The sequence below is a fragment of the Carassius auratus genome, chromosome 49 (genome assembly GCF_003368295.1).
Source record: "Carassius auratus strain Wakin chromosome 49, ASM336829v1, whole genome shotgun sequence".
Classification (NCBI taxonomy): Eukaryota; Metazoa; Chordata; class Actinopteri; order Cypriniformes; family Cyprinidae; genus Carassius; species Carassius auratus.
In genome coordinates, this window is record NC_039291.1 from 15,328,347 (window position 1) to 15,343,817 (window position 15,471).

The 15,471-nt window shown below is 39.8% G+C and overlaps 1 protein-coding gene across 1 annotated transcript in view; it reads left to right on the top strand.

The window, feature by feature from the left end:
• hecw1a (HECT, C2 and WW domain containing E3 ubiquitin protein ligase 1a) overlaps positions 1-15,322 on the top strand; it is a 58,397-nt gene extending 43,075 nt beyond the window's left edge. Inside the window, exons 15-29 of the mRNA XM_026238241.1 lie at positions 154-339; positions 744-878; positions 1,489-1,594; positions 1,957-2,053; positions 3,175-3,258; positions 3,460-3,566; positions 4,396-4,510; positions 6,465-6,578; positions 6,682-6,834; positions 7,262-7,360; positions 7,445-7,574; positions 10,714-10,860; positions 10,973-11,087; positions 12,055-12,253; positions 13,666-15,322. Coding sequence (XP_026094026.1) covers positions 154-339; positions 744-878; positions 1,489-1,594; positions 1,957-2,053; positions 3,175-3,258; positions 3,460-3,566; positions 4,396-4,510; positions 6,465-6,578; positions 6,682-6,834; positions 7,262-7,360; positions 7,445-7,574; positions 10,714-10,860; positions 10,973-11,087; positions 12,055-12,253; positions 13,666-13,777 — 1,899 coding nt within the window. The 3' untranslated portion in view covers positions 13,778-15,322. The remainder of the gene's footprint in view (positions 1-153; positions 340-743; positions 879-1,488; positions 1,595-1,956; positions 2,054-3,174; positions 3,259-3,459; positions 3,567-4,395; positions 4,511-6,464; positions 6,579-6,681; positions 6,835-7,261; positions 7,361-7,444; positions 7,575-10,713; positions 10,861-10,972; positions 11,088-12,054; positions 12,254-13,665) is intronic.
• The last annotated feature ends 149 nt before the right edge of the window (positions 15,323-15,471 follow it).

The window sequence follows — 15,471 nt, forward strand, 5'->3', positions numbered from 1 at the left end:
GACTAAGAAGAGATTTTGTTGTGGTAGTATGATGTTTTAGCAGTGAAGACATTTTCAGAGAAGGAAGAGAGGAGATACACACACAGACAGACACACACACACACACACACACACACACACACACACACACTCATCTGTCTTGTTTCTCCTCAGGGTGCGTATCGGATGTTTACTAACAGCACCTGCCTGAAGCACATGATTCTGAAAATACGGCGAGATGCGCGCAACTTTGAGCGATATCAACACAACCGCGACTTCGTCACTTTCCTCAACAAATTTGCCGATACTCAGCTGGAGCTGCCGAGAGGCTGGGAGATCAAGACAGACCCGCAGGGCAAGGTGAGCTCCAAACACACACACACACTGCCGGGTATATATATATATATATAAAATAAAACTGAATAAATAAAAAGGACATAAGTTCCATCTAATAAGGTTACTAAAACTACAACTGAAGTAAAAATAAGTTAAAGCTAAATAGAAATGTTTAAAAAAGAAATCAAACACATTATGACATTTCTAAAACTCAAACTGAAATACAAATAAATTAAAGCTAAATATATTTATTTTTTTACAAAAATGGAACAAAAAAAGAAAAATGACAAAAGCACAAAATACTAAAACTAAAATAAAATCAAATGTAAATATTAGATTAAATAAAATTAAACTAAAGCAAAACAAAAGTAAAACGAACATAATAAAAAGTTTTTTTCTTTTGTGTGTGTGATCTTTTGCTGTGGTAGTCGTTCTTTGTGGACCACAACAGTCGAGCGACGACCTTCATCGACCCCAGGATTCCCCTTCAGAACGGACGTCTGCCGAATCACCTCACACACAGACAACACTTACAGAGACTGCGCAGCTACAGCGCTGGAGAGGTGCAGCGCACACACACACACACACACACACACACACACACACACACGCACGCACACACAGACAACACTTACAGAGACTGCGCAGCTACAGCGCTGGAGAGGTGCGGCACACACACACACACACACTCACACACACACGCACGCACACACAGACAACACTTACAGAGACTGCGCAGCTGCAGCGCTGGAGAGGTGCGGCACACACACACACACACACACACATGTTTGTTTTTGTGAAAAGTGTGTTCATCCCATAGGTGTAATGGTTTTTATACTGTCCAAACTGTATATTCTATGGCCCTACACCAAACCCTACACCTAACCCTCACAGGAAACTTTGTGCATTTTTACTTTCTCAAAAAAAACTCATTCTGTATGATTTATAAGTGTTTTGAAAAATGGGGACATGGGTTATGTCCTCATAAGTCACCCTCTCCTTGTAATACCTGTTTCATACCCATGTCATTATACAGAGTTGTGTCCTGATATGTCACAAAAACATGCCCACACACACACTCACACTCACACTCACACACACACACACAAATGCTCTCGTATGTCAAGCCCTGACTGTAGTTTTGCTGATGTTCTGTTGTGTGTCGTGTCTCAGGCGTCAGAAGTGTCCCGCAGCAGAGGAGGGTCTCTGGTCAGCAGAGCTGGAAACGGTTTAATATCAGCCGTCAGGAGTCACAAACAGCCTGATTCAGTGCCTCTAGGTCCGTCAGTACCTACACCTACACAATCAGAGAAAACAACTACACTAAAAATGCCCTTCATTCATCAGTGACACATTACATTGATGGGAGAGTGAAGACATTTATAATATTAAAAAAGATTTCTCTGTCATATAAATGCTGTTCTTTTGAGCTTTTCTGTGAATCCTGGAAACAGAAAATATACTGTACTACTTTCAACTGATATTATTTTTTTTTACAGTATTACTTTTTTTACTCTGCTTTTTGACCATATTACTGTTTGTGCTCTACCTATTTTGGAGTCTCTATAGTACAGTCTAGTGCGTTCAATATGACATTCAGTCATTCTTTATCATGCTTCCGTCTGTTTTCTTGACCCCCAGCTTACAATGATAAGATCGTGGCTTTCCTGCGTCAGCCGAACATACTGGAGCTGCTACAGGAGCGACAGCCGAGCCTCGCCAGGGATCACACTCTCAGGTCAGCCGTCTCTCATCATCAGGGGCTGCATTATTGGGTTACAGCTCCTTAAGCACACTTCTTTTACTTATATATGTCATGCTAAATGACGGCGAGCAGAACATGACATGCTGTTTAATGCCAAAGAAAACTGAAGAATGGTAACAGACCTGGGACTACTGAGATACATAAATCCATTATGACTCATTTTAGTGGAACCAGTGCTTTTATTGTCATCCAAAACAAATGAAAAATAATAGTTGTTATTTTAAATAAAGATTAAATAAATTACATATAAATATTAAAGTTACTAGGATTTCTTTAACTAAAACCAGAAATAAAGCTGACATTTTTTTAATTTAAATTTTAATTATATTATATTATATTATATTATATTATATTATATTATATTATATTATATTATATTATATTATATTATATTATATTATAATGAAAAGCATGTCAAAATTAAACAAAATAAAGCTGATATAAAATAAAATGTTAATATTAATTGAAAAAAAATAATAATAATAATAAATAAAAATGTAAATTAGAAATGATGGCTTCTAACTGAAATAAAATAAAAATAAAACTGAAATATAAATATAGTAAAGCTAAATAGGAGTTTAAACAGCAATGAAAACTATCCTTTGCAACTAATTAAATAAAATAAGTTTGTTGAAGTACTAAAATGACTAAAACTTAAAACTACAATTAAAATAAAAATCTTAAAAAAACATAAAAATAAAAGCCAGTTCAAAATATGAATAAATACTATAATAGTATATAAGTACTAAAATATAACCGAGTTTGACTAGAATTGGAGTGTTAAGCTCAAATAGAGATGCAGTCTGACACAATAAAGATGCATGAAACATTGTTAATGCATGTAAAAAACAAAGCTTGTGTCAGTGAATCAGCATTTAACGTAGTGGCACTAATGCAGCGCTCCAGTCATCATCTTAAAAGCATTCCCGAATGTGCACCATCATTCTATTAAACTATTGAAGTGCTTTACTGTTACTCTTAAAAACAATCAGCACTCCATTAGTTCAGACCTTTTAAAAGCTACTCAGTGTGGAAAGTGGAAATGTGAGATGTGTGAATGTTTACGTGCTGCATGCATGCTTTCTTTCTCTCAGGGAGAAAATCCATTATATCAGAACTGAAGGTCCTCAGGGCGTTGACAAGCTGTCATGTGATGCTGACCTGGTCATGCTGTTGAGGTACAGAGACAATTTACTAACAGTCTGAAGTAAACTGAATGTTCTTTTTTTATTAATATACTTTATTTAGCTGTTCTTTAAAAAAAAAAAAAAAAATTATAGTAATCCTTGACTTTTTTCTTAATTATACAATATTAAAATAATAAATATAAATATGTTTTTGCATGCATTCTAATATTTTCCCTCCTCTCTGTCCTTCAGTCTGTTTGATGAGGAGATCATGTCGTATATTCCCTCTCACTCCTTCCACCCCGGCCTCAGTTTCTCTCCGCGCTGCTCTCCTGGATCCTCGCCTCAGAGTTCACCGGGTATGATCATATTACTGTTTAAACGCAAGACTTTCATCATTGGGTTTGTTTAGGCTTATTAAAAAACGATTCTCATAGTTTAGCTTTGAAACTACTGCTAGTTCTAGATCTGCAGCAAACAAAAATCAGCTGTGTATTCAAGATGAGGAATCAGTTTTGGTCTGTTTTCACCAAAAAGAAAGACTATACAAGCGCTAAAAAGTTATTTTGTCAACTTTTAGATTAATACAAGCAGATAGAGTGCATCAAAGCTAAAAGACGAGGATTAAAAGCTACAAATGGACAAGTATTTGAATGCTGAATTCACAATCTTACTGTGTTGTTTATCGTAGGATCTTATTAAACATTTTCTCTAGCTCAGTAGCAAACATCCCCATACTGACTCCTAAGACTTTCTTTAAAAACTCTGTTTAAGTGTCTGTGGAAACATGAGCCGGTCTCTTGTGTTTAGCATCGCTTGCCAAAACTCAGCAACGTTTTTCCCTTTAAAGCAGCGAGTTTTGCGCTTCTGTGCGCTTGCGATCTGGCCAGTCTACCACTTCTCTCATGTTTAAACAAATCAGAGGTCATTCCTCACGTTAGGACGGTTCTTGTGATAGCTCGTGTTTGATGAGAAACTCAGAGTATAAGTCAAATTATTTCACAGCATGCTGCTGGCATCCCTGCTCCACATGCTTTGTTGTTTCACACTACAGAAATGTATTAAATGTTGCTTTTCTTTGGCTTCCTGCCCACTTTTATTTAATTTGAATATATTGTATGACATTTTCAATTAAGGAAACGTTGACCAGTGTGTAATTATATGCAGTGGTTGTATGTATTTTGACAGGCTTGCAGAGGGCTAGAGCGCCTGCTCCGTATCGCAGAGACTTCGAGGCAAAGCTTCGCAACTTTTACAGGAAGCTGGAGGCTAAAGGCTACGGCCAGGGACCGGGAAAAATCAAGTAAGTGTGTCTGTGGGTGATAGATTATATCAAACTGATTTTGTATTAGTATATTAATATCAGCTTGTGGAAAAGCTACTTGTGATGAACTGATTCTGTCTGTTTTACCACCTGCATGGTTATGCTGGATGTCAATATTTGTTAAATATGCAAAACTGATTTTAGTAGCAGTGTGCATTGTTGAATTTACTAGTTTACACTCACATTTTCTTGTTTGTAAATTACATTGTAGATAGATAGATAGATAGATAGATAGATAGATAGATAGATAGATAGATAGATAGATAGATAGACAGAGAGACAGACAGACAGACAGACAGACAGATAGACAAACAGACAGACAGACAGACAGACAGACAGACAGACAGATAGATAGATAGATAGATAGATAGATAGATAGATAGATAGATAGATAGATAGATAGATAGATAGATAGATAGACAGAGAGACAGACAGACAGACAGACAGACAGATAGACAAACAGACAGACAGACAGACAGATAGATAGATAGAATAGATAGATAGATAGATAGATAGATAGATAGATAGATAGATAGATAGATAGATAGATAGACAGACAAACAGATATAGACAGACAAACAGACAGACAGACAGACAGACAGACAGACAGACAGACAGACAGACAGACAGATAGATAGATAGATAGATAGATAGATAGATAGATAGATAGATAGATAGATAGATAGATAGATAGATAGATAGACAGAGAGACAGACAGACAGACAGACAGACAGATAGACAAACAGACAGACAGACAGACGGACGGACAGACAGACAGACAAATAGACAGACAGACGGACAAACAGACGGACAGACAGACAGACAGACACACAGACAGACAGACAGACAGATAGACAGACAGACAAATAGACGGACAGACGGACAGACAGACACACAGACAGACAGACAGACACACAGACAGACAGACAGACACACAGACAGACAGACAGACAGATAGACAGACAGACAAATAGACGGACAGACGGACAGACAGACACACAGACAGACAGACAGACACACAGATAGACAGACAGACAAATAGACAGACAGACAAACAGACGGACAGACGGACAGACGGACAGACAGACAGACACACAGATAGACAGACAGACAGATAGACAGACAGACAAATAGACAGACAGACAGACACACAGACAGACAGACAGACACACAGACACACAGACAGACAGATAGACAGACAGACAAATAGACGGACAGACGGACAGACAGACACACAGACAGACAGACAGACACACAGACAGACAGACAGACACACAGACAGACAGACAGACAGATAGACAGACAGACAAATAGACGGACAGACAGACAGACACACAGACAGACACACAGACAAATAGACGGACAGACGGACAGACGGACAGACAGACACACAGACAGACAGACAGACACACAGACAGACAGACAGACACACAGACAGACAGACAGACAGATAGACAGACAGACAAATAGACAGACAGACGGACAAACAGACGGACAGACGGACAGACAGACAGACAGACAGACACACAGATAGACAGACAGACAGATAGACAGACAGACAAATAGACAGACAGACAGACACACAGACAGACAGACAGACACACAGACAGACAGACAGACACACAGACACACAGACAGACAGATAGACAGACAGACAAATAGACGGACAGACAGACAGACACACAGACAGACACACGGACAGACAGACGGACAGACGGACAGACAGACAGACGGACGGACGGACAGACAGACAGACAGACAGACAGACAGACAGACAGACAGACAGATAGAGAGATAGATAGATAGATAGATAGATAGATAGATAGATAGATAGATAGATAGATAGATAGATAGATAGATAGATAGATAGATAGATAGATTTGACATTTTGATTTAGTTTTATTTTGATTTGATTTTATGTGTTGCTGTTAAGGCTCATCATCAGAAGGGAACATCTACTGGAAGGCACCTTTAATCAAGTAATGGCCTACTCACGCAAAGAGCTCCAGAGAAACAAGCTCTTCATCGCCTTTGTAGGAGAGGAGGGGTCAGTCGACTGTGTTCTCATTCACATGCATGCTATTGCCAGAAATACAAACCAAAATGTGGAATCTTAACTGATCTAAAATATTGTGTTCATGTTCCTATAGTTTGGATTACAGCGGCCCATCGCGGGAGTTCTTCTTCCTGTTGTCTCAGGAGCTGTTTAACCCTTACTACGGTCTGTTTGAGTACTCGGCCAACGACACGTATACAGTACAGATCAGCCCCATGTCTGCCTTTGTAGAGAACCATCTGGAATGGTGAGTGATCTTACTTTTTCTACCTTAGTATCTCTCTTTATCCCTAATTACTGCTGTTTGGACTTGGAATGTGTTTGAAGTTCAGCTCTGTAGTTCTCCAGTTGATGTGGCATGTGGTTGAGGAATCGCATGCCTTCTGGTCAGCGAAATTATAGCGTTACAAAACTAAACACAAAGTCAAATTCTCAGCATTTGCCTTGAACTTCATCCAAGCAGAGGACATGTCTCGTGAAACGTCAGCTTTCAGATTCAAAACTTTTAATTGAATTTAAATGCTGGCCAAAGCCACAATGTCTGATATTCTAGCACTATCCAGAAGGTAAAGGATTTCAAAATACTATAATTGGTTCAAAAACAGGATGTGTGTCATATTGGAGCATGTGCAGTACATTGAGACATGGGTAAATGTTTTGCTGGACTCTTACAGGTTTCGTTTCAGTGGCCGTATTTTGGGTCTGGCTCTGATCCACCAGTATCTGTTGGATGCTTTCTTCACTCGACCGTTCTACAAGGCCCTGCTCAGACTGTGAGTCTCAAAGCTTCTCTGACACCATAAAGTGAGTTTCGAATGATGGACTTTGATTGGATATGTGTATTGTGTGGTCCGTAGAGTAACAGATCTGAGTGATCTGGAATACCTGGATGAGGAGTTCCACCAGAGCTTACAGTGGATGAAGGACAACGATATCACGGACATCCTGGATCTGACGTTTACAGTCAACGAGGAGGTCTTCGGACAGGTGCTGGATGATTCAGTCTGCTTTGAAACACCTTGAAGGAGGTTTTACATGTGTCTTATGGGGCTGCAACAAATTATTATTTTGATAATTGATTCATCTGACAATTATTAGAACGATTAATCGACTAATCATCAATTATTTCACAGATTAATCAGTAGGCTTTGATCAATCATTCAGTTTTTACAATGTTAAAATATTGAGTTATACATATTTTATACATATAGAGCTGCTTTATAGCAGAATATGACATTGTAATTATAACTTAAAGTGTTTTTCATGGTAAAAAACATAAAACTGCTTGCTTCAAAGCAATCGATTGTATAAAGTGTTATGCACATAAGCTTTTCATCGGGTCTCAAAAGAGCACCTGGAGATTTGGTTTGGAACTCATACTGCACATAGTGTGAGCCATTAAGGCCCAATCCCAATTCTACCCCTTAGCCCTTCCCCTTTCCCCTCCGTTTCGTGCGTTCACGTGAAGGGGTAGGGGTGTCTCGATTCTCTTTTGGTTGGAGGGGAAGGGGTAAGGGGAAGGTCCAGATAGCCCTTCAAACGAAGATTTTTCGTGACCACACTTCAAACGAAGGGGTATGAATTATCTCGGCAACATGGCTGCTACAGCAAACAAAAAGACACATAAATTTAAGCTTTTTTTAACATAAATAAAGATTTTAACGAAAAGTAATCATTTGTTTTATGTTACATTCATTCAATTGTGAGTTCATATTAATGGTCATGTTACTCAAAGACATGTTTGCAAAAAATCACTAATATTTGCTAACGTTATATCATTACAGACTTTATGATAGTGCCACAGCATATGTCTGATCAGGGCGATAACTGCCGTAGACACTGAAGGGGGCTAATCCCCCCAATAATTAGAAATCGCTAAACCATTTTCTCAAATATTGCCTATTCGAGAGAGAGAGAGATATATATATAGAGAGAGAGAGAGAGAGAGAAATGGTAGTTGGGTGTATTCGCGTCTGTTCATTTATCTTTTTAGAGTGAGTTCACTTAAAAACAGCGATTGTATCCTCTCATCGCTGGAAAATATAATGTAGCGATTCAGTATTTAAACTGTATTTAATAAAAGTCGTGGGGCAGTGTTGACAAGTTTATTTTCTCCTGGATGTGTGAGCTGCGCAATTTCCGTTGTGTGTGTGTGTGTGTGTCAGTAAGCAGCTCATTAATACAGAACGATAATGAAAGGCTCTAATACACACCAGCACACCAGTATATGTGTGTATTGTAAGAGCTAGACGACGAATGATGGCGTGTGACGTCATGGTAGTAGTGTCCCAATCCTTAGGGGAATATTTTTTCCCCTACCCCTTGACCCTCTGTTTCCTCTGAAGTTGAAGTCCTGGAGCGCGAGGAACCACCGAGTCACCCTGGCGTTCATGTCCTTCACTCGGGCCACCGACTGCAGAGGAGCTTGGTCGGTCACTAAGGTGAAGTGGCAGCCGAGGAGGTGATATTGGAGCTCCAGGACTGCCCACTTGATGCCCAACGCCACCCTTTCGACAGTCTGGGGTCAGCTTTCAGTTTATGTATATCACCCGGTGTTCCTCACCATCACGGACCTGGGACAGGTTGAAGTCGGGGGCTCTGAGAACAGGTTCCGATGTGAGGGCTGTCTTTATCCGCTGTAATGCTGCCTGTGTCTCAGGGCTCCAAAGGATTCTTGAGTCTTGGAGGCAGGTCACGGCGTGGAGAGGAGAGCTGCCACCTTCTTCTCTTGAGGTCTTATAAGGCCGCGACCCACCTGGTAGCCCAGGTACTTTGCTTCGGTGAGGAGAAGAGTGTGATGGCATCTCCATTACATATAACAAGCCAAACCTAGCTACCAGTTTTCCGCATTGTACTAAATGCTGTAAAAGGTGGCACGTCGGGGTCACCAATGGAAACTAAGTCACACTGTTTACACCAGGGTTTCTCAATCCCAGTACAACCACAATGGGAGCACCAGGACCAGAGTTGGGAAACACTAGTTTACACTCTAGAGATCAACTCATCAATGGTTTACCTCAGGGGTGTCCAGTCCTGTTCCTGTAGGCCCACTGTCCTGCAGAGTTTAGCTCCAACCCCAGTTAAACCCTTACTTACATGAATCTGGGATAAATATTTTAACATTAAGAATTACACCCAGCAACAATAAAAAAAAGTGGCTCAGGATGAATCCTAGCTCTAATACTTTGGGCCCTATTTTAACTATCTGAAACGCAAGTGTCAAAGCGCGAAGCGCAAGTAACTTTGTGGGCGGGTCTCGGCGCTGTTGCTATTTTCCCGGCGGGATAAATGGCTCTTGCGCCCGGCGCAAATCTAAAGTGGGTTGGTCTGAAGTAGCTTCATTATTCATAGGTGTGGTTTGGGCGTAATGTGAAATAAACCAATCAGAGCGTCATCCAACATTCCCTTTAAAAGCAGGTGCGCAAGTTCCATTATGGATTGCTATTATTATGGCGTATTTACCAGGCGCACGCCAGGAGCGGTTCACAGCCAAGGAGACTGATGTTCTTGTAAGAGCAGTGAAAGACAGAGAAGTTGTGTTGTATGGGGATGGGAGAATAATTAGCCTGAATAATTTGTAAGCTAGATTTATGCCTATTTTGTTCACATCTTCGTGGCACACCACAATGATTTCCGTCATCTCATGTGTTAATATTTTTTAGTATAACAATTTATGATTTGCAAAAATAACTGTTGCATCTGTGTAGATTACATGAGCAAAGTGTTTGCGCGTTGTGCACGCTATACATTATGGTCAAGCATGCGCCCTTAAAATAGCATAATGAACAACGCGCCACTGACTTTAGACTAGGTTTTTTCTGGTCAGTGGCGCAATTGTTTAATGGAACAGCAAAATAGCACCAGGGATTGTTTGCGCCGGAACACGCCTCCTTTTTTTGCGCTGAACCGCCCAGGGAGCGCAAGTTCATTCACTAGTTTAGCGACGTGCTTCTGTGGAGGGAAAAGCGCACTTTGTGCGGGTGCAAAATAGGAATGACACATGCGTCGGTGTAAAAAGTCAATTGCGCTGGGTGCAAGATAGGGCCCTTAGTCACTAATTCTTGGAAACATTCTGCTGCGACAAAGCTGTGTACCACCGCTTAAAACTTTTCACTTCATTTTACAGGTGATAGAGCGGGAACTGAAGTCGGGAGGCTCCAATATCCAAGTGACGGAGAAGAACAAGAAGGAATACATCGAGCGCATGGCTAGATGGAGGGTGGAGAGAGGGGTCATGCAGCAGACCGAGGCCCTTGTAAGAGGTTTCTATGAGGTACGTTAGCCTGAATAGCAGTTTCTCTAACACAAAGGTTTAGTTAAACATTTAGTTACTAATCAGATTCAGGTGATTTGAATGTCATAGAAACTGTTCCTTTATGATGCAGGTCGTAGACTCCCGTCTGGTTTCAGTGTTCGATGCTCGTGAGCTGGAGTTGGTCATTGCAGGGACAGCCGAGATTGATCTGAACGACTGGAGATCCCACACAGAATACAGAGGAGGTGAGCGAATGCTTGCTGTGTCTTTAAAATGAATGGCAGCCGCTGGGTAATATTGTCAATTTACTTGCGAAAACTATCAATAAATCATTCATTACTGAAGAGAAATGCTGACGTGGTCTTCATTAGTGAGTAGAGGCTTGATTGTTCAGGCTTAGCGTTTGTTCCATGTGGAGAGGTCTCTCTTTTCTTTCAGGTCGTCTGTTGTGAATTACTATGTAGGGTCAACAGGATTTCCGACCACAGCTAATGTCAAAACAAGTATCCCATCTGTTTAGACTATAGATCATGACACTGAAAGCGTGACCTCTGTAGAATTTCATATAACCCTGCGGTGTTGTGGTTTCACGGTGTCGAGATAACCTCGGTTGAATCTCTGGAGTCTTCTGTTGGCTTTGAATGTACAGCCTATGCACACTCAGATACGCATTCTCTTTTCTTCTTATACTTTAGCTAATTTAAATAAGCTTGTTTCCTGCTCCCGAATAGCCACTTTCCTGCAGAGTTTAGCTCCAGCTTCAATAAAACACACCTGGACCAGGTGATCAAAGAGGGCTTTGGCTCTGAAGGGACGTTTTCATGCATTTCTCCATCCTTCATCCTCCAGTTGTTGGCGTTGTTACCATGCTTCTTGGCTGGCGGTGCAAATGCAACCAGGAATATGGTCCTAGTCAAAAATGTTTCACTGGTGGCTAGTACCTATAACTGAGTTCCTATAACTATCCGTTGCAAAAGCCACTAAGGTCTTGAGGATCACTAGAGCTATGTCTGAAATCGCTCCCTTTATATTGCACTTTTTGAGGGTTCAGCCATTTGTAGTAGCATCTGAAACCATATACAGTAGAGTAAACTTATTCAAACCTATAATGCACTTCAATAACGAATGTACAACTGTTCACTGAACTTGCACATTGTGCACTGCACAGTGGATTCTAAATTGAACTTCACCAGTCTCTCCATCACCCTCCAGGTTACCACGATGGGCACGTTGTGATTCGTTGTTTCTGGGATGCGGTGGAGCGCTTCAATAATGAACAGAGGTTGCGCCTGCTGCAGTTCGTGACGGGAACGTCCAGTGTCCCCTACGAGGGCTTCGCAGCGCTCCGTGGGAGCAACGGCCTGCGACGCTTCTGCATTGAAAAGTGGGGAAAGATTACCTCTCTACCAAGGTATGCTGTTATAGATAACACTCTTTCTACCTGTAGAATCACACACATCCCAGAGTAATGCTACACACAGCTTTATATAACTCTGGATGAACTTTCAGTACTTGAGGAAGGATAATTCATAAAGAGGGACAGGTTAATGCTAGCTGAGGTTGAAATATATATATATATATATATATATATATAATTTACCAAGGATTGATTAACATTTGTCTTTATTGTTATTATTAATAATATATAGTTTTTTTTTTACCTATTATTTAAATGTCAGTTTTAGTTCTAGCTATTTTTGACAACATACATCAACTCTAATAACCCCGAAAATACCCCAAAAAATTAGCACAGTTTTCTTTTGTGTATTGAGGCATATCCTACTAAAACATGAAGTTGGTATGGAACAGGACTCAGTAGCTTTAGCTTAGCATTGCTAAACCATGAGCAGCTAGCTGCTAATGCTAGTCACTGAAAGATGCTATTAGAAGGAGGGGATATTCTCATTCTAGAGACAAAAAAGTGCAATGTTGTGAATATTTATTTTATTTTATTTATTTTTTTTTGCTAGAGAGGATATTTTAAATGTGCCTATATTGCTGAAAGATCTTGTCAACTTTTTGGAGCACATTACCATATAGATGACTTGCATATGTGCTTGATTAGAGATGCTACACAGAAAGGTTCAGGATCTCAAAGACCTGGGCAGAATATTAAAAATACATTCATTTCATATTCCTCATATTGATCTATGCGTCATATAATAAATATTATGACTCACTTAATAACAAGATTAAAGCAGGGCTTTGAGATCCTTACATTTCCATTTATCTTTGATAGTCGATACCAATGTGTGTGACGTGAGATGAAAATCACAGACTGAAAAATGCAGAATAATGAATGTATTTAGGACAACGTCACCCAAGCAGATCCTTTGTGTGGTTGACTATAAGCTTGTTTAAATTCTGTTTTGTTTATCTGCCATGGATCTTCCACACGGTGCAATTCAATCACAACAGCAAAGAAACCGCCTTTCTGTTTAGACTTGTAAATAAAGATACCCGAGATGACAAAGTGTCCTCCTGAAAACCACCTCAGAAGCTCAGTTTGCATCCAGTGGTTCACCTTGAAATTAGTTTGACTTTCATCTGGCAAACAGAAGGGTCTGCGGATCAAAGCCTGGCGCCGTCAGCACTAAAGTACAGGCTCATATTTCTCTGTCAGGAGTTTGTCATTGTGTGTCCAGAGCTAAATAAGGCCAATGTGATGGAAAGGATACAGATTTTCACATGCTCTTCTGGGGAAACTTGTGCTTTACAGCGAAGCAGCTCACAGAAGTGGAGAGTTTATCTCACTTATTTAGTCTGAGGTCATGATAGAAGCCTCCTCCTGACCTCTGACCCCTGTATTTTCGTCTGCTGCAGGGCGCACACATGCTTCAACCGTCTGGATCTGCCTCCCTATCCGTCGAACCCTGTGCTGTATGAGAAACTCCTCACCGCTGTGGAGGAGACCAGCACCTTCGGTCTGGAGTGAAAGTGAGACTTCTTTTTTTTTTTTTTTTTTTTTACTGTGAAAACATTTTCTCGATCCACGAGAGACTTTTTAAAGATTTTAAACTTCACCTGAGAATTTTGTTTAAAATAACTTGAAATAGCATGTTTCTGCACTAAAATATTACATATATAGTACTTTGTGGGAGTGTGGGGTCAAAAGAATCATGTATGCAATATTTAAAACCTTGCTGCATCCTACTCATGTTATTCCTTGCCATCATCCTATTGGTTAGGCATCAGCACATCTACTTTCTGATTGGATATTCCCTTAAAACGTGGTAAAGTGTGATTTTTAGTGCCTGGCTATGTTTGAAATGGAATACTAACATATTGCTTACTGAATACTGCACAGTATACACTGTACTTAATACTGCCCACATATGTTTTTAAGTTCTGTAGTATGTGAACCATATGCAACAAATGAACACTTCCGAGTGCAGTATGCAATGTAGTTGTCACATGGCCTCATTAGTACACTGCATGTTTAAACATTATGTTTTGGCCACTTTTCAAAGACATCAAAGGCAATTTTTGCATTTTAATGTCTGAATGATCACATAATACGTCTAGTTTTGGTACTACAGTAAGTAGGCACATTGCATTATGGGATACTATACTCTAAATATGTAATGTGCACTGTGGTAAATGTAAACCATCATATAACATTAATGCTGTGCATGTTAAGGGTACTGCAGATATAGTATGAATAGTATGCTATTCTGAACATAGCCCCCGAGCAAACCTTAAAGGGACAGTTCACACAAAAATAAAAATGTGCTATTAATTTTCTTCCCCTTAGGGCATCAGAAATGTAGCCGACTTTTTTTCTTCAGTAGAATAGTAAAGAAGTTTAATCTCATGTAATACTGTTGAAAATGTCATTGAAAACAGATTCTGGTTTTAGAGCATAAATGCTTAAAGACAAAGCTGTTTTAGTTCGCATTTAATGATGACACTGCAATGGCATATCATAGGATTCATTCCCAGATTCGCACAAGTCCTCTTTTTTTCCAGACATATTTTGGATGGTTTTTCTAAATTGCCTACAATGTCTGGGTTTTGGATTTTTTTTCCTTTTGACAATCTCTCTACACTCCTCATACATTATATGTCCGTTGTCTGTAGATCCCTCCTCCTCGCACACCACGATTGGTTGAAACGTACAATGCTTGCATGCTATTGGTCAAAATATTTCAAAATATTCAGTCATTGCCTTCAGCAAGTATGAAAACAGTAGGGGAAAAGGCAGGGGTGGAGGGGGTGCACCATACTTTGTTGTAAATTTGTGGGCATTCCCAACGATAACAAATCTCAGACCCCACATGCACTTTGTATATTATAGATATATGTCTTTACTGATTCAAATAAATCCTTTTAATAATTGATTTGTTTAATTTATTGATGCACATAGCGACATGGAATATGATTTGGTTAGTCGCTCGTAACTGTAAAACTGGAAATGCAAAGAGGCTTTGTCTCCTAATATTAACAAAATTACTGTTCATAACCACAGATGACAAAACCAGATGCCCAGATTTTTTTTTTTTTTTTATATATTATTCAGTGTGAAATATCTTAAGCGGTGCTTTTATGTCTTTATATTTGTATTTTTGGTTGGCCAAACACCCCACGGCATCAAAAGAGAGTTAGTTCATGATGTTTAATGCATGCCGG